Below are 20,488 nucleotides of genomic sequence, written 5' to 3' on the forward strand. Positions count from 1 at the left end.
AAACTTATCTCCTGTTTCTGCTGCCACTACCTTTCCAGGGAGACCACTTCATGTGTTAACTACTCTCTGAGCGAAAGACCCCTGCCTTACTACCGTCTTAACTCTCCTCTTATTTACTCTCAGGCTCTGGCCGCTGGTCCTATCACTGTCTTTTGTGCTGAATTATAATTCTGCACTTATTTTATCCATACCCTTCATTATCTTAAACATCTCTATCACATCACCTCGTAACCACCACCTTTCCAGTGCATAAAGTCCTGTCTACTTCAGACGCTCCTTATTGCTGAGTCCAGCTAGGCCCAGAATCAATCTTGTAGTTCTGTGCTGAACCCTCTATATGGCAGCTATGCCCTTCCTGAGGTATGGTGACCAAAACTGCACACAATATAATAGATGGGGACTCGCCAAGTGTTCAGATATACTCTTCAATTTTAATAAAATCACGGAATTAATTAAAGATAGTTTTTAAATGATCCAGAAGTTTAGTGCAACTGAAGCAGTCTCGTAGATAACTCTTATGGTCTTAAACGCTGTAAAAGACGATGTTGAGTTGCAGTTTAGAAGATGGAGGCTACATTGATCACCATAGAATGCAGCGTCAATTGGCCTCGTACTTCCTTCATCATATTGACAGAGTATTCTTCCCCAAAATACTCTCCCTCTCGCATCTCATGCCCCCTCATGCTCTATATCGATTTTATATATATATATATATATATATATATATATATATATATATATATATATATATATATATATATATATATTTCAATTAAAATAAATATTTAAAGAGGTTTAAAGTTGTAAAAATAAATTAATTCCCGGGTTTTCCACCATTTTATCCAGCGGCTTTTACACCACCCTATCTAACACGTGACATTAGTTGTTTGTGCCGGTTGTACGCATCCATTTTGACGTCCTTAAAAACGGTAGGTTTCCTGTTTGGAATGATTTTCAGTTTTGTTTCACTGCCAGGCAGACAGAGTGTAAACATTATCTTACCCCTCTGTGCGCATGCATGATTGGGACAAAATCGGTGTAAATATGGAGTAAAACAGCAAACTTGTCTTTCTGTTCATGTTCAGATTCATGTTCAAAATATAACATTCGATTTAAATAAGCTGTTCGCCGATCATAAAGTGACCATCTTAAACTGATAAAACAGATGGATGGATGAACGGACAGACACAAACCAATTGCTTAATCCAGCTTTTCGCTTCGTGTGCGCATGGTGATAACAACACGAGGAGAAAGGCAAGGACAGTTTTGAGAACGGAATGAGAGATGGGGAGAGAGAAGGATGAGAAGAGCAAGAAGGTATCAACACATTTTAATGAGCTACCATGCTTTGTTTCAAGCAGTGCATATCATTTTAAAACTGACATACCCAGTGAAGGAGGAATTGGGGTCTTCTGTATGCAAACCGGGAAGGTGCAGTGACTTCCCAATTACCTGCCACAACGGATCAACTTCAACGCGCTGTGCATTGGTCCGTGGAGATTCAGCTCCACTTCTTATATCATACCCAATGAGGAATTCTTCGCAGAACTCCCTCTACTCGTGGGATCGACCTGTCAGACATTGCACTTCTATTATCTACGCGACAATTTGAAAGCTGCTCCTTGTATTCCCTCGTTGGTGCCATTTTGAGAAGGCTCTCGGCTCTAGGAGCTCATAGGGTGGAGGAGCTCCTTGTGAGCCAACGGCCATCCATATCTAATGCCCAACTGTGTCTGTGGATGTCCTCCTGCAGTTGGGTTACTTTTTATTAAGAGGTTGGTGGCAGGATTTGTGCTCCGGCCACCATAAAACCCTTCATTCCACAAAACGCACAAAGAGCACAAAAACCCCCCTGAAAAACCACTCCGTGGGAGAACCTCCTGTGCAGCTTCCCTTTGCAGGGCAGCCCACCACATGACGGGATTGTGGTAAAGTCTTCGGGACTCCCAAACTTTGATGATAGGAGGAAAACCATGGAGTAACCTTCCCGGGTCAGTTTGCGGGAGTGTGCGTTGAGGTGGTGCTGATGTGTCATCCACGAGACGGAGGTCTCCTTTGGTTCACCTGAGGGGGTCCCTTCAGGTGGGTGCCTGGAATGTCCTATCCCAGAGAGAGGATGATCACCTGTCTCTGTTATCATCTGAGCTCAAGCGTTTGGACATCGGTATTGCAGCACTCTCTGAGGTTCGGAGACCAGATTGCGGAGAGATCATGGTGGGTAGTTACACCTACTATTGGTCTGGTCGCTCTCATGGTTACCATTCCCAAGGAGTTGCTGTAGCTGTGTCCAATAAGCTGACTCCAATGATAATTGAGGTAACACCGGTCAATGAATGTATTATGAGACTAAGGACTCGTCACTCCTTCAGTGTAATTTCCCTGGTCTCTGTTTATGCTCTGACTGAGGCGAGTGATCTCGCCGTGAAGGACACATTCTATGCGACGCACGAGTATGCAGTTGATCAATGCCCCAGGCGAGATGTTCTTCTAGTCTTGGGGGATTTCATTGCATCAACTGGAACTGATGAGGATGGTTCTGAGGTGTGTGTTGGTCCCCATGGGTCAGGAACTATGAACCAAAATAGCATAAGTTCCTTGATGGACTGAGGTAAGTAGTAATGGACTGAGGGTGGCTGGTTCATGGTTTCAGTGCCCACAAGCTCATCGCTGGACTTGGTATTCCAATGCTGGCGGTGTGGCAAAGGAGATTGACCATGTCCTCGTTCATGGTCACTGTAGGATGATCCAGAACTGCTGGGTCTACCAGAGTACTCAGTTCTTCAATACTGACCACTGGCTTGTTGAAGCAACTCTGAAGTTGCAGCTGAAATCCAGGTGAGTGGACCCATCCCAGCCGAGGCAGGGTGTTGGCAAGCTCAAGAATGACAGGGTAGCTGAGGAGTTTGTAAACAGGCTGAGTGGAGATTTGGGGGGTCTGGGTGCTTTGGGGGGTCCTGAAGAGTTGTGGAGTGCCTTCAAGACCACCGTCCTTGATGTTGCCGATGGATGTCTTGGAATTTACCGGAGGGCGAAGAAGAATTTTTTCTCTCAAGGGACACTGGATACCATTGACCAGTCGCAGGGCCAGGCTGAATGGCAAAGCTGAGCTGATAGAGAGCTGAGGCATAAAACTGCACATGCACTGAGGGTGGACAAGGAGTCCAATGTGCGAGGAATCTGTGAGGGGGTGTAGTATCACCTGTGGTCAAGTGATTCTCGTCCCGCTTACAGTGGAATTCATGCATTGTGTTCCTCCAAGCCCATCCCTCGGTGTACTGCAGTTAGAGCAGATGGGGGTAGGCTCTTGACGGAGGAGTCTGAAGTGAAGTCCCACTGGGCCAGTTACTTTGAGCTGTTGTACCAGGCTAATCAACCAGCTGCCGAGTTGGATGTCAGGGGTGTAACTATCCCTATGGCTGACCCTCCAATCAACTGTGCTCCACCTTCGTTTGTGGAAACGCAGACTGTGATGAACCTGTTGAAATGGGGTAAAGCTCCTGGGATCTGTGGCATCCATGCTGAACTTCTCAAGGCTGGTGGAAATGCTGCACTCGTGTCGTTGCATGCAGTTTTGTGCTCTGCCTGGAACACAGGCATCATCCCAAGTGACTGGAAGAGGGGCCTTGTTGTCCCTCTTTAGAAAGGGAAGGGTATTCGCCAAGACTGCACCAACTACGAGGGGTGAAGCTGCTCTCAGTGCCGAGCAAGCTCTTTGCTCAAATAATTCTTAATAGGGTTCGCCATGATCTGCTTGAGCATCAGTGTCCAGAGCAGTCAGGCTTTACACCAAAGAGGTCAACGATTGACCGTATCCTTGCTCTTTGGGTCCTCACCAAATGTAGACGAGAGTTTAAGCAGGGGCTGCTCACAGCCTATGTTGATCTCTTTAAAGCATTCGATTCAGTGATTCGGGATGCCCTCTGGAGGATTCTTGGTCTTCGTGGGGTTCCACCAAAACTGATTAATCTGAACTCTGGTACTGAGAGTGCTGTGAGATGTGGTGGTACTATCTCTGACTTATTTCCGTTGTTACTGGAGTTCGTCAGGGGTGTGTTCTGGCCCCCACACTTTTCAGCACTTGTATGAACTGGATTCTGGGGAGGATGTCGGAGACATCAAGCTGCGTTGCATCTTTTGGGAATATCAAGATCTCTGACATTGATTTCGCAAATGATGCACTCATCTTTGCAGAGACACTCGATATCCTTTTGGGGCCCTCGAGGTGCTGAATGAGGAGTCGGAGCCACTGGGATCACAGGTTTCCTGTGTCAAAACTAAGATCCAGGCTTTCAATGACATGTTCATCTTGGATGCTGCTGTCTTGTCTGTACCTCTTTGTGGCGAGGATGTTGAGGTCACAGAGATTCACTTACCTTGGCAGTGATATTCACGTCTCTGTTGGCTGTGAGCCAGAGGTCAACAGATATCTTGGTTGGGCCTGGGGAGTCATGGATTCACTTGATCATGGGGTGTAGCACAGCCGGTACCTGTGCGGGAGGACAAAAGTCAAAATCTTCAGGTCCTTGGTGCTTCCAGTCTTGCTCCACGGATTTGAGACTTGGACTGTGACTAGGGATCTGAGATGGAGACTTAATTCCTTTGGTTCCTGGTCTCTTCAGAGAATCCTTGGCTCTCGCTGGTTATACTTTGCGTCTGATAAGCAGTTGTTGAGAGACTCGAATGAGATTTTTTACCTGCATAGCCTGTGTGTGTCAGCTGAGGCTGTAAGGACATGTGGCTTGCTTTCCTGATGCTGATCCTGCTCACCAGATTCTCTCAGTGAGGGAGTCTCATGAGTAGAGGAGGCTAATGGGCTGACCATGTGCCTCGTGGTTGCGGCAGGTTGATCAGCATCTCAAGGAGATGGGGATGGGCCAGCCATCTGCCTGGAGAATGGCCAGACGGAGGCTCCTGGCGTACCAGTGGAAAGTGGATGCAGCGACGCGCTGTTCTGGCACATGCTCCCATACCTGACCTGAAGCAGACAGACAAACAGACAGACAGACAGACAGACAGAAAGAGGTGAAAACATAACCTCCTTGACCTTCGGTGGCGGAGGTAATTACAGGTAATTAATTATAATTAATTCAAAAAATTCCTTTCCCCTAAAACACTCCGCGGCTTGCACTGATGAACCTCTGAAGGTTTGACAAAGATCTGTTTGGCCATCTCTGAGAAAAATGTTGACACACACAGACAGACACACAAACAGCTTTCTTCTTATATAGATTATTGTGCTTAAGGTAGACAGTAGAGATTAATAAATATTCCTTATAAGGTTATCCTTCTGTCTCCTGTTGTACGTTGGTTTCACCCTTAAAACACCACGTAGAGCATAGTAGTGTCTTTATTTTCTGCTGTGATGCCTTCCGGGGTTTTGGTGCACTCGCTACGGTGCCCTGAGGTCGACACGTAACAGAAATTGGGAGCTCATCCGGGATCTTAAACGAAATCGCCACTAATAAATTAATCAAAAGAAAACCATGTGAAACCAACAAATGTCCAAAAATGGTGTTTGATGTATGTAAAGACGTTTGTTGAGTCACTAGATGAGGAACAAGTTAGTACGTTAAAGAAATTTGAGCTTTTGTGGATGGCTAAGTATTGTAACCTTGAGGTTAGACCAAATTTAAAGAAAGCTGAAATTCTGTCATTGGTGGTAAACCATTTGGATGAGAAGAATCATTTGGAGTAATCAGCGTTCCAATTGTTAACGGATGAGAAGTCTAAAAGTATTGCATTAAAAAAATTGGAGCTGAAATTAAAAGAACTGGAGATTCTGGAAAGAGAAAGTTAAAAACAAAAAACTGGAGATGTTGAACCAAGAGCAAGAAAAGGAGTGTAATTTGAAAGAAATGGAGATTCAGGAGCTGGGGTGAAAGACTGACAGATTTAAACAGTTGATGTTTGTGGAGAAGTTCAAGCAGTGTGTGCATTCTGACATTTCGACGAACGAAAGGTATAGGAGTTGCACACTGTAGCAACTAAAGCTGACAATTATGCTCTGACTCACAAAATATACAATATCTCCACAAACCGGGTTTTCTAACCAAAAGCAACTTAAGGAGCTACAGTAAACCAAGTCAGGGAAATCGACCTTTATTTAAAGGTCTTCCAGAAAACTCTCATCCCAACTTTGATAATTTTAAGCCTGATGACTGGAAGTTAAATATTTCTGGTGTTCAGAAACAGACAACTGAATATCTGTCAAGGCTTCTAATATGTGCTTTTTGCAAGAGAGGACAGGACACCTAATATCTCAGTGTCATATTTTAGAAAGGAGAAACCAAAGTGATTATCAGCTGAAGACTATTCAAACTATACTCGCTAATGTTCAAAAGCACGCTTTGCAGACAGTGGCTTTTGAAGGGCCACCCAAAAAGGATGTGACACCAGATCTAAACATTATTAATGAGGGATAAAAAAACCTTTTATTAGCGAGGGTTTTGCGTCAGCTGCAGTTGACACTGCTGATCCACAACCTATTAAAATCTTGAGAGATACCAGGGCATTCCAGTCTTTGTTGTTAGAAGGCATCTTGCCATTAATAGAGAAGATGGCAACTGGTGCCAGTGTACTGGTACAAGGTGTTGGTGGCTTTGTTAATACACCTCTTGAGGTGGTTCACCTAAAGTCTGAGTTGGTGTCAGGACCTGCTACTAGAGGCTTACAGTCGACTCTTCTTGTCGAAGGAATCTCTTTAGTATCAGAAATGACTTGGTAGGTGGTAGTCTTGGTTAACCTGCATTTAGTGGAAAAACCGAGTGAGCAGCAAGAGGAGGAGAGTTTGATTTGAAAGCATCATGAAATAGGCTCAGGTGGCATCAAAATGTGAAAACTTTGGAGGGTGTGAATACTTTTGCAGGCCTAGTGTATCTTAACTTGCACATTACTAGACGGAAAGGTATACAAGACAACAGGCAATCTAAAATAGTCAACGTTATGATACACATTTGTACTAAAACAATTATTTCCAATTCTAAATAATACATCCAGATATGTAACTTCACTATCATCATTACCACTCATATCTGCAATTAGGCTTTCTGAATAAATCCTATGAATCAGCTTATCAAAAAACTTATAATTAACCTTACAAATATCATCAATACATCTTCTCCTTCATCAACTTCTGCAAAACGAAAATTCACAATAAACCAAAAAAATGTCCGCTAATAGAGGGCTACCTTTCCCACAATTAGAATACCTTTTATTTGTTGAAATATTTTCCCACATAAAGATACAAAAGTATTAAACAAAATAAAATGAACTGCATCTTTAAATTTTTGTTGTTCAAACTTTTTTTTTTCTGACCTGATACATAAAAACTCATAATAGTTAAAAACTTTATCAATAACACTGAAGAGTTCATCCTTAACCAGAGCTAAATCCAAATTTGTACACAAGGTTTCAAAAGTACTGTACATTGTTTCAAAGTACTTTGCCTAACTCCCACGATAAACTGAAACATATGTGGGTTTGTAGGAAGCTCAGGGATCCAGAAAAAATGGGGAAAACATAAATTTACCTCTTTATATTTAATGTTAAAATTATTACCCAAAACTTCCTGAAAATTGGCCATAATGTCTTAGGTTTTTGGCATGTTAACCTCTAGTAGCTTGTACGTGTTGCTGCGTTGAGCCTGGGTAGTGACTGCTGAAATGTATCTGTCCAGATTCTTCCTGACATCTTTGTTCTGTGTTCCTTTCACATTTCCTTGTAATTTTTGTTTTTGAATTTTAATATTTTTCATTATTCTTATTTTATTTGTATTTTTTTTCACAATTCTCTTTTCATTAGAATTCTTGCTTTTTTTTGTCTCTTTCATCTCTTTTACTTTCTATTCACCTCTTTCATAATCTATCTCTCTAAGGAGAAGTGAATTCTTGCAGAAAATTTTCTGTAAGGCTCACTTGGCTGCACTTAGATGGGTTTGAGGGTTGCTGAGTTGCGGCTGAAACCCGCATCTTATCCAGGTTCCTCCGAATGACTCCATCTTTGCTCTTTACTTCTTTGTGTTCCTTCTTGGTCTTCTGTTTAATTAACACATTATTCATGGGTAGGCAGCCCAATGTTGAAAGTTTTATGTCAATTGCTGAAGCGGTTGCAGTGAAAACGAATTTAAAAGTGAATAAAAGTGAAAAGTGAGGGCAGAAGAAAGAAAAAATGAGGGTCTCAGCCAATGCTCCACAACATGGTCAAGGATGGGTGTGGACGCCTATTATTAGTTTAACACATTTACATTAGTTCTTCATGCCTGTTGTTTGTGTCCTTTATGATGTCCCTAAAAATAGTACGTTTCCTGGTTGGAACGATTTTCAATTTTGTTTCACTCTCAGACGGGCAGTCAGACTAGATTTTTTTTTTACCTTACTCCTCTGTGCACATGTGTGCTTGGGACTAGATGCCATACAATTTTCCAAATTTGGAGGCAAAGTACTGTTAAACTGCTGGTTCGTCTTCCCATTCATGTTCTGCAGTGTTCAAAATATAGCTCCTCCATCAGAAACTGGCCTCCATAGACAGACAAACAAAGTGAACCAATCGCTTCAGCCTGTTTTCGCTTCGTGCGTGCAGGGTAATAAGTGTATTATTATATCGGATAGATTACTCCTTTGATGGATGCATCATCATCAAATCATATTGGCAGAATTTTATTTTCATACCTGAGCCTGAAATGACCTATTGACCCCAAAGATAAGAACACTGACTGTCTGCTGGAACCCTGCACTCAATCCATTATTGAGACAGTCACAAATTGTGTCTGATGTATTTTCCCCCCATTCCATTTTTTCTGTGAAGGATTCGATATTGTGCAATCAAATGATGATGGAGAAGTTGCTCCATCTATTGTTGTAAGCTGCATCGTTTCAGGAGGTCCAGCGCATACTGGAGGGCAGCTTTGTGTTGGTAAGACTCTCCCTTGAAATTGGTATTTGCAATGACTACCTTGATTGCCATAAAAGAGTTCCACTAATATTTTATACATGTTTTTGGTAGGAGACAAAATTATCTTGGTGAACTCGGTCGCAATAGGTGGTCTGGACTGCACCGAAGTCCGTAAACTCCTTCAGGCCAGCTCTCTAGAGATCCTGATGCTCATTTCAAGATCCCAGATGGCAGAACATTCTCCAGGTGGGTTCTCTACCTGATAGTAATCTTTTTGTCCTTTATCTTGTCCTTTGTATTCAGTCCTTTGTATTGTCCTTTTTCCAAGTTTTTTTTTTCTGTCTTGGAGTAAACTTTGCTGAAGGTTTTAGTCGAGGTTTTAAAACTCAGATTTTTGAAATGTCTAAGCTGCATTTTTGGTCCGATCTGATATAATAATTTATTCCACGGATATATACTGTACATCCCTTGATTTTATAGGTGAGGGCAATGACCAAGCTATTATGGTTTTGGTGATTGCTGTCAATTTCACATATCATTTCTCCTTTGAGCAAGTCATCAATACTATACATTTGAATTTGCCAAGTGCAAAATAATAATGAAAACTACATTAAGAAGCATTTTCTGACAGGTCATTCTATTGTTATGAAAACATCAGCTGTGGAAAATTAGTTGCAGGACTTAAAAATAAAGAAATACATATAAATATGTTTATTTTTTTTAGAGAAAGAAAAATGGCACATCTAACCAAAAAGTAATGAGATATACTTTGCTAATTTAAGTAATAAACAAGCAAGAGCAGCCACAGTCTCAGGCCTGAGTTGATCCAATTAGCATGGGAGATGGGATTTTGCAATCGTGTGTGTGTGTGTGCGCCGTAACTTATTGACCATTTGATTTGAGCTTTTGTCATCAAATTTTCAACGAAGCTTTTCAACGAAATTTTCAACATATCAGGTCACTGAATTCAACCACCAATTAGTTTTTGAGGTCAACTTAGGCCAAAATGTCAACACAGTCCGAATTTCTAAAATTGTCAATTTTCATCCGATTGTCTTGAAATTTGAGGAGGAGTTGCATATTTGTTCATTGAATTCAACCACCAATTATTTTTTAGGTCAAATTTGTTTTAAAATGGATTTTGCAAGATTCATGCTCTGCACGACGTCTTCTTCTTGATTGTTTGTGTTTTTGTTTGTGTGCAGGATATCTCACAAAGTTGTGGACTGATTCAGATGAAACTTGGTGGACAGGTTGGGTGTGTGACAAAGAAGAATTAATTCAATTTTGGTGAAGATCCGAATCCAGATCCGGATCTGATAATTTTTAAGTGATTCTTCACCATTGAGAGAGAGGGCGAAATTAATATATAGCACGATATCTCAAAAAGTTGTGGACTGATTGGGATGAAACTTGGTGGACATATTGGGTGTGTGCGGCAAGGGCAAATTTATTCGATTTTGGTGAAGATCCGAATCCAGATCTGGACATGAGAATTTTCTTAACTTCTCAAGTTGGGACTTCCGGTTTGGAAGTTTGGAGCGTCGGCAGGTCTCTTTCAGGGCTCTATGCTGATGATCTCAAAGTTAAGTTTCCGGTCGTTATATGTCCCATTTTAACTTTATTTTCTCACCTACATGTTACTGTGTGTTCCTAGTTTGGTTTTGTTTCAAAAATCATGCTATTTTGTGAGTTTTCGTCGACCTTGTCCTACCGGGTTGCTTGAGGCCTATCCATCCTTCCCCTCTAGGTGTACAATCGTGTTTATTTGTATTTTCTCCGCATTATCTTCAATTGCTATCTTCCCCACTTTCCCAATGTCCCCCAGCCCTCCCAACTAAACACTGTTTCTTGTCTTAAATTTAAAACAAAAAAACCAAAACAAACAAACAAAAAACAAAACAAAACAAACAAACATCACTCCATCTCCTCAAATCCTCAACTGCCTTCTACCCCCTCTCTTGCCCCCCCTCTCCCTCAGCACCACAGAGCCTTTTCTCCTCATCATCCGGCCCCCTCCCCGAGCTATTCTGAAATCCCCCCCCACACTCTTTAAACAACCCTCCTTCCCTCCCCCCTACTCCCTTGTCCTACCCTCCTCCTCCCTTCCCACCCCTTGCAACCAAAGCCTCCTCCCTTCCCTCTTCATTAATAGTGTGGACCTCAAATATCCGGCGCCTTCGCTCAAACCTTTCAGATCTTTCCATACGGGTTTCCACTGACAAACCAGACATAATCTGCCAAACAGAAACTTTCCTCCCCCAAGACGTGTCTGACTCCCAAGTATCTCTCCCTGTTACTCCCTTCTCCGGTATGACAGACCTGAGCCTCGTCCTGGTGGAGGAGTTGCTCTCTTCATCAAAGACTATTCCTCACTCTCCATGCACTGCCCTCACTCCCCCACACCCCCAGGAATACCTCTGGCTACGGCTTCTCCTCCACTCCCACCTCATGTTTATATGTGTACTGTACCGTCCACCTAACAGTGATGACTCCATCTTCACCTCACTTTCTGAGAACATGGACCAACTTCTATCTTGTCATCCAAACTCTCACTTCCTCATATGTGGTGACTTCAATTGTCATCATGCCAGTTGACAAGGTGTGGGTACCTCTCTCACCTGTCATGGCACCTCAGCAAAAGCTTTCTGCGACTCATTGGGACTGACTCAATCGGTCAACTTCCCGAACCGGATCTCAACCAATGATACTTCATCTCTTCTGGATCTGATTTTGACAAATTTCCCTGAAAATATCTGCTGCTCGTCCTTAGCTCCAATCGTTTTTTCTGACCACATCATTGTCAAAGTGGACATCTCTCTGGCTGTTATCAGAGAACCACCTCACCGCCGTCGAATCTGGCATTTCACTCAAGCCGACTGGCAAGGTCTCCAAGCAGCCATCAAACTTATAGACTGGTCTCCTATCGCTACTTTCTCCAACATCAACTCATCCTGGGAATTCTTTCAAAGAAACTTGCTCTCCCTCATGCACAGATTTATCCCCTCTCATCTTCAGTTGTCCTCCACTTCCTCCCACCCTTGGTTCACTGAAGCTTGTGGCGAGGCAGTTGTCCTGAAATAACTTGCCTTTGCCTCATGGAAAGCAAACCCAACTGAGGGTAATCTCAGTTCCTTCCATAAAGCTCGGAACAAGTGTGTATCTACCCTCAGGAGAGCCAGAAAACAACATCTTTCTAATCTCATGTCTGAACTCTCAAACCTCTCTCCCTCCAACAAATCCTAGTGGCATCTACTCAAATCTGTTTCTGGTGTTTGTTCCCCCTCCATCCCCTCCCTTACCTCAAATGGCCGCACTGCAGAACACTGCATGTGAAAAAGCTGAATGTCTAAACTCGGTGTTTGCATCGAAATCTTGTGTCCGAAACCCATCACTTTCTTTACCCACCTGACCCAGTCGCACCCAACTGTCCCTGGATTATGTGTCCTTTTCTCCTGACAAGGTGGAGAGTTTGCTGTCAAACCTCAACTCAGATTCTGCAACCGGTCCAGATGGCATCAGCCCATGTGTCCTAAAAACCTGCTCTTCTGCTCTTGCTCACCCTCTCTCTGTTCTATTCCTCCTCTCATTTGCTCAAGATCATCTGCCATCTGCTTGGAAACCAGCAAACATTACCGCTGTGCAAAAAGAGATCCCTGCAACTACAAACCAATCAGCCTTCTCCCAATCATCAGCAAAGTTATGCAATCCATCATTGCTTCAGACATGAAATCCTTCCTCTTCTCCAACGGCTTGATTTCCAATCACCAATTTGGTTTCAGACCAGCTCACTCTACCCTGGATATGCTGCTTTTGCTCTCCCATCAATGGGTGGAGGTCCTCAATGCCAGACATGAAATCAGAGCCATATCCCTACACATATCGTGTGCCTTCGATACGGTCTGGCACCCTGCCGTGCTCACCAAACTCTTTTCTTATGGTATCCAAAGCCACCTCCACTCATGGCTCACAGACTTCCTCTTCTGTCGCAGTCAACGTGTGGCCCTAAATGGAGTTCTTTCATCCCCCATTCCTGTCCAGGCTGGAGTTTCTCAGGGTCGCGTTCTGGGCCCTTTTCTTTTTCTGGTTTTCATCAATGATCTCTCCGACTCTGGAAAATCCTCTATATCTCTTTGCTGATGACTCCACCCTCTGCCGTACCATTGATCATCCCTCAGACCAGCATGCAGCAGCTTCTTCGCTCACTGGAGATCTGGGTAAAATCACAAACTGGTCCAACACGTGGAACATGTCTTTCAATCTGGACAAATCTCACACTCTCACTATGTCTCTCCGAAAGGACTTTTAACCCCCCCCCCCAACGACTTTCTCAACATTTTTCTGGAAGAAGTCCTTTCTTTCAAGCTTCTGAGTCTCACTATCTGCCATGATCTTTCCTGGGAAAGCCACATTTCCAACCTGGCCTCCAAAGACAGTCGCAGACTGGGAATCCTCCGTCGTGCAAAGTCCTTCCTCGGCCCACCTGAGCTCCTGACCACATACAAAGCTTTCGTCCACAGCCTGATGGAGTATTGCTCTCCTCTCTGGGCTGGTGCTCCTGCCTCTCACATTTCTCTGCTTCACGCTGTAGAAACCAAGGCATTTCGGATTATTGGCATCTCCTGCAATGAGGCTGAGTCTTTGGGCCTCTCACTCTCTCACCGCAGGCAGGTTGGCGGTCTTTCTGTCTTCTTCCGTCTCTTCTCCAGTCTTCCCCCCTCTCTCTGCGATTTGTCCCCACCACATTTCCGCAGGGCACTCAAGGTCCGCCAACAACCCCTTTCTGGTAAAACTACCAAAATCACGAATCACTGCTCACCTTCACTCTTTCATTCTTCTTTTTCCCCACCTTTGGAATAAACTCCCTCACTCTATTCAATCCCACTCTTCCCTCCCATCTGGGCTGCTGCTCCTGCCTCTCACCTTCTTGGCTTCACGCTATGGAAATGAAGGCATGTCGGATCATTGGTATCTCCCGCGATGAGGCTGAGTCTTTTGGCCTCTCACTCTCTCACCGCAGACAGGTTGGTGGTCTTTCTATCTTCCCTCTTTCATTCCTCTTTTCCCTCACCTTTGGAATAAACTTCCACACTCTCTTCAATCCCATTCTTCCCTCCAGGTTTTCAAAACAGCTGCTCACCACTGTAATGTACTGAAATGGGAGATGCTTAGCAGGCAGACACGATGCGGAGGAACAGTCGAGCCGGCTGTGTTGCACAAGTGCGAGCGCGGGCGTACTGTGCCCGCGGCCCCCCTTTATTCCGTATTCGGCACACTCACGAGCCGGGCGACTCCAGCATTACTACGACGCCTCAGGCAGCGCGCACACCTTATATCCCTTGCCGATACACTGACCACCACGACCACTCCCCCCATCATCACGCCCATCATGCATCATCACCATGCCCTTCCCCGTAGGCCCGCAGACGCCACCACACTCCTCCCCCCTAAAACTATGATTATTAAATGATTACCATTATAAGAAGCATACAGAACACGAAGGACTCCGTATAATAATCATGAAAATAAAATGAAAATAGCGAGTGGAGCAGCAAAGGCCAGGTTTCAAAGACGGAGGTGCACAAAGCCCCCCCCCCCCACTCTGACCGCGTTACCGATATGAAGCAGCAAATGAGAAGCACAGCAGCACTACGCAGCAAAAACGCTCCCAGGCGGCCCATGCTGACATGGCCCTCGCGAGGTCGTGACGACCTTTCGAGCCAACCTCCCCCGGCACCATCAAACGCCTCCGGCCCACTCCCCCCAGGCAGACCCGACGTAGATAAACATTCTGAGGCCGGAAGCCCGCTGTCTGGAAGCTGTGGCGCCAGCCTTGATCGACCTTGGCCGGGGGCACTGAACAGCGCCGCTGGCTGCATGCATTTAATGCTCCAAAACAACTCACGCACCACAATCAGTTGAGACGCCAACGCCCGTCCCAACGGCCTTGAGCGAACACAGAGAGCTGCGCTCGCAATCAGAGGTGGGGATAACCCGGACCAGGGCACCAGTCTTTGTTCCGAGTCGACCTCCGAGACCCACACGGCAGCTAGACGGGAGCAACTCCATTTAAACCACACTGCAATCATAGGTTCGTTATAAATCACTACGAACATTATTTGAAGCATTGCAAACTCATTTTTCCGTACAGCGCGCTTTTCTGATAAAATCCCAGCACATGACAAAGCAACTACCTGCGGCCCGGGACAATGGAAGGCCAACCCAACCTTTTTATTCGCCACCACCGCTCCTGAAGCCCCCACATCACATTGATCATAATACAACTCCCATTGACTGATCTCCGCCAAATCCACTTTCACACGAGAACTGCTGGCATTTATTTCAACAACGTTAAACTGCATCACTAGAGCAAGGAAAAACACATATGCCATGAACAACAACCCACAACCCACATCACGAGTCCGCTTCTTGGTTGCCGACTCGATGTTGTGACTCGCGACTCCCTTTAACGCCATGGGCTCACCGTCACCTGTTGAAGCTGCCTGCACAACACCGACGCGCATTGCCTCACGAACCCTGCCGAAGCACGGGAACTCATCGCGAGCGAAGCGCGGGAACTCATCGCGAGAGCTGATACGGCTCTCGCTGCTCCCGAACCGCACATCACTGCCGCCGGCAGCAACGAACGGTCACTCCCGCTGCATCGACGCGGCCCCCGCCGCCAGAGCCTCGCCCTCGGTACTCGACGAAGGCCTCGAAGAGAGCACTGGCACATCTGGAGGTACAAACCGGAGATCCAGTCCGAGGTGCGCCAGCCAGTCCCGACCCAAAAGGGGGGGCCCCTCCCCTCGTACAACGAACACCGAGAGCCGGGCGCGTCGATCTCGGTAGCGCACTGAGACGTCGGCCCTCGCAAGCGGTGCAATCGCCTCACCGGTGTACGTGTATAACGACAAGGCCGTCTTGACCAGGCGAATACCGCGAAGACCACGAGCCGCCCGCTCATCCATGACCGACACTGCCGCCCCGGTATCCACGCAAAACACAGTCGGTTGGCCATTCACTTCGACCTCAACCGTGAAAGGCGTCGTCATCTCCGAACCAACAGAAAACAGACTCAACCGTGGTTGCATCTCCCGCTCCGGCTCGCCGGCATCGTCAGGCCCCGGTTGCAGGCCGATCTCCAGGTCACTGGGGTCCTCTCGCACCTCGTCATCCAAGACCCCATCGGAGGCCCCCGCCATCCGACACACACGCTTCAAATGTCCCACCTTGTGACAATGCAAACACACGGTGTTTTTATACGGGCACATTTGTCGCAGATGCGGACCCCCACACCCCCAGCAGCCGCGGAGAGTCCCTTTGCTCCAGGTGCGACCGTGCTGCGGTGCCCCTTCGCTCCCGGTGCGACCGTGCTGCGGTGCCCCTCGTCCCGCACCGCCAGGCGCGCGTGTGACCTGCGGCACTTGAGCCATCGCTCGGACTCCGGGCTGCGCGACCCGCGGCACTTGTGCGGTCACCGCGTGGACCTCGGGATTAGCCGCCATGCCCCAGCTGGAGCTACTCATTACGTCCTGGCCAGCAATGGCGCGGACATCCGTGAGTGTCTGCTCGACAGACGAAGCAGTCACGACCGCCGACTCGAATGTGATGTCGGTCAATCGCAGGATGGCCGCTACCATCTTCGCGTCTCGCAGAGCAGAAATAAAACGATCTCTGAGCCGTGTCGGACGCTCCTCTGTCGTGAATTTGCACGGCACAGCCGAATGCTTCACTCGTGCTACGAAGTCCGCAACGCGCTCCTCGCCACCCTTAGCGAGATGATCGAACTGGAACCGCGCGAGATGTAACGACTTCTCTGGCGCCAAGTGGATCTTCATTTTCGCCACGATGTCCTGAAGGGATAGCACATCATCACTGGGTCTATTTGGAGCCACCAAATCACTCAGCAGGCGGTAGTGCTCCGTTGATAGCGAGGCGAGCAAGATCGCCTTGCGTTTCTCTTCATCCTCTACATCATTCGCCCGAACGTAGCAACCTAACTGTTCAGAAAACAACTCTAACTCATCTCCCCCGAATACGGGTACACGTCCATGTGCCGTGCCCCGACCTTCTGCCATGCTCGCGCAGGTGAGACCCTTGGCTCCGTAGCTTGGAACCGCACGGGGTACTTGCCGACCCTGCACACGCCGATCCGAAGATCCTCGTTCGCCAACTGTAATGTACTGAAATGGGAGATGCTTAGCAGGCAGACACGATGCGGAGGAACAGTCGAGCCGGCTGTGTTGCACAAGTGCGAGCGCGGGCGTACTGTGCCCGCGGCCCCCCTTTATTCCGTATTCGGCACACTCACGAGCCGGGCGACTCCAGCATTACTACGACGCCTCAGGCGGCGCACACACCTTATATCCCTTGCCGATACACTGACCACCACGACCACTCCCCCCATCATCACGCCCATCATGCATCATCACCATGCCCTTCCCCGTAGGCCCGCAGACTCCACCACAACCACCACCTCTCATCTTTCCCCATCCAAATCCTCAATCTTTTCTACCCTCGTTAAGCCACCCCAAACCCACCTCCTTCAAATTCCCTGCTTTTCTTCCTGAAAGTCCCTGTAGTGTCCATCTTGTATACCCCGTGTTCCCCGCTCCATCCCTCTCCCTTCCACAGATCTCCTAATATCTTTGTTCCCCACTGTTTTGTCCTTCCCACTCCCTCCCCTCTTGTCTCATGCCCCCCTTGCTGTGCGTTGTGTGTTAGCTCTCACACGAGCCTACACAAGGTATACAAAAAAAAAATAAACAAGTGATTCTTCACCTTTGAGAGATGGGGCCAAACATTATACATATATATATATATATATATATATATATATATATATATATATATATATATATATATATATATATATATATATATATATATATATATATATATATATATATATATATATATATATATATATATATATAATATCATGATATTTCAAAAAGTTGCGGACGAGTTATGACAACTATGTTGATGAGTTGTTTTGGTGATAACAACAAGCTGATTACATTTTGGTTAAGGTTCAAATGCAGATGTGGCCGATCGGTGGGATACACAACGTAAACCGTTCAGCCTCACAGAGGAATGTGCTCAACCAGGTTTCGTGTTTGTTTATTAATCATGGTCGAATCATTTAACTCAAATAATTCCTCGAGAGTAAGTTCTTGTTGCCATTTAGAAGTTTCCTCAGTGTTGTTTTACAAAGAGGATGCTACTGTGTGATTGTTGGCAGGGAATGATTCAAAGCACAGCATCCCTGGTCCTCGTGCCATCCAGCCTGATTGGATCCCACACTCCTGCAAGACCAACAGTGTCACCTCGGCGGTATCAAGCATTGAGGACGAACAACACTTGTCAGCGTTCAAACTAAGGACACAGGGAATGGCTGCTCGAACATCTTTGGGTTCGGCGTCACAAAGAGAAAACCTGCAGAGTGCTGCCCAATCGCCATTGACAGAGACAACAATCAGCCATGGTGCGTCAGGTGAACACAATAATATGAACCACAAGAACTACAATGGCTTGGTGAGTGACAACGTGCTCGTTTGTGTGTTTCTACAAAAGGAGCATCACTCATTATAAACTATTTTGACCTGCAAAAGGTGAAAGATGTTGGTGGACATTTTTCTGTGTGTCCTCAACAGGACAAGACTGGAAGTGTCGATCTGTACATACTGGAGCTGACAAAAGAAGAGGAAAGTGTCGGTTTCACAGTTACGGTAAGTTCCTTCATGGATAAAACTCTCTTCTCGTTTGAGTATCATGAGGTTTTGTACGTCATTGTGAATAGTAAAAGGCTGCCATAAATATGTTTCGCACAACACTTTGCTTGGGTGATGAGATGTCAAGGGGCTATTCCATCATGGGGCTGAACCAGTATGACCACATGTGACACATTAGGCAATTATTTTATGGAGTAATGTGGTGTCATGTTTGGGGTGGCACGTTACCTTGTACCATGAATGGGATGTAACTTTATGGATTCTGTGTGTCACATGATGCATGAGATACATGTGCAGGATGTTAATTATCATGCTTTACTCCAGGGTGGAATTAACACGACTGTGAAACATGGAGGGATCTATATCAAAACCATAATTCCTGATGGAGCTGCAGCAAAAAATGGAAAAATGCAAACAGGTTGGCCTCACTGATTTGCTTCCAATGTTTTCAAACTTTTAATTTTGTTATTTGTGATTTAGCTTTGTTTACAAAAAAATGTCAGCTCTTAGTTTTATCCGACAGTTAAACATCCTGGTACTTTACACATATTGTTTTAAATATTTTGAACAAAGGTTGTTTTCCAACTTTTACATTACTGTGGAGATGCTCTTGTCTCAACTAATAAGTCTGTGTCTGCCATCCCCTCCCCTCATGCTGCCTTCTTCCCCTCCCCTCACACTGCCATCCCCTCCCCTCATGCTGCCTTCTTCCCCTCCCCTCACACTGCCATCCCCTCCCCTCATGCTGCCTTCTTCCCCTCCCCTCACACTGTCACCCCTCCCCTCATGCTGCCTTCTTCCCCTCCCCTCACACTGCCATCCCCTCCCCTCATGCTGCCTTCTTCCCCTCCCCTCACACTGTCACCCCCTCCCCTCATGCTGCCTTCTTCCCCTCCCCTCACACTGCCACCCCCTCCCCTCATGCTGCCTTCTTCTCCTCCCCTCACACTGCCATCCCTTCCCTCCCCTCCCCTCACACTGCCATCCCTTCCCCTCCCCTCACACTGCCATCTCCTCCCCTCCCCTCACACTACTTTCTTCCCCTCCCCTCTCCTCACACTACCTTCTTCCCCTCCCCTCACACTGCCACCCCTCCCCTCACACTACCTTCTTCCCCTCCCCTCACACTGCCATCCCTCCCTCCCCTCACACTACCTTCTTCCCCTCCCCTCACACTACTTTCTTCCCCTCCTCCCCTCACACTACCTTCTTCCCCTCCCCTCACACTGCCATCCCCTCCCCTGCCCACACACTGCCATCCCTCCCCTCCTCTCCCCTCACACTGCCATCCCTTCCCCTCCCCTCACCTCACACTGCCATCTCCTCCCCTTCCCTCACACTGCCATCTCCTCCCCTTCCCTCACACTGCCATCCCCTCCCTCCCCTCACACTGCCATCCCCTCCCTCCCCTCACACTGCCATCCCCTCCCCTCACACTGCCATCCCCTCCCCTCACACTGCCATCCCCTCCCCTCACACTGCAATCCCCTTCCCTCCCCTCACACTGCCTTCTTCCCCTCCCCTTATGCTGCCATCCCCTCCCCTCCCCTCACTCTGCCTTTTCCCCCTCCTCTGATGCTGTCTCATCCCCCCCGGCTCTCCCTCAAGTCCCCCTTTCAAACGCATGCCCAGAATACCCCTTTTCCCATCTATATTACCCCCCTCCAATCCCCATCCTCCTCTCTCCCTCCATTATCCCTCACCTCATTCTGCCTTTTTTCCCCTCTTCTGGTGCTGTCTCATCCCCCCCCTCCCAGCTTTCCTCAAGTCCCCCTATCAAACACATGTCCAGAAAACCCCTTTCCCATCCCGAGTACCCCCCTCCAATCCCCATCCTCCTCTCTCCCTCCTTTATCCCTCCC

At 46.7% G+C, this 20,488-nt stretch overlaps 1 protein-coding gene across 5 annotated transcripts in view; it reads left to right on the forward strand.

The window, feature by feature from the left end:
- Positions 1 to 20,488, forward strand: part of LOC147027209 (tyrosine-protein phosphatase non-receptor type 13-like) — a 284,017-nt gene that overhangs the window by 140,917 nt on the left and 122,612 nt on the right. For all 5 annotated transcript variants that reach the window (XM_085883442.1, XM_085883444.1, XM_085883445.1 and 2 more), the window contains exons 18-22: positions 8,803 to 8,910; positions 9,001 to 9,135; positions 18,137 to 18,429; positions 18,549 to 18,623; positions 18,951 to 19,044. In XM_085883442.1, coding sequence (XP_085739568.1) covers positions 8,803 to 8,910; positions 9,001 to 9,135; positions 18,137 to 18,429; positions 18,549 to 18,623; positions 18,951 to 19,044 — 705 coding nt within the window. The remainder of the gene's footprint in view (positions 1 to 8,802; positions 8,911 to 9,000; positions 9,136 to 18,136; positions 18,430 to 18,548; positions 18,624 to 18,950; positions 19,045 to 20,488) is intronic.

Source organism: Eptatretus burgeri, chromosome 5, assembly GCF_056783735.1.
Source record: "Eptatretus burgeri isolate ZD-2024b chromosome 5, Ebu_testis_v1, whole genome shotgun sequence".
Classification (NCBI taxonomy): domain Eukaryota; kingdom Metazoa; phylum Chordata; class Myxini; order Myxiniformes; family Myxinidae; genus Eptatretus; species Eptatretus burgeri.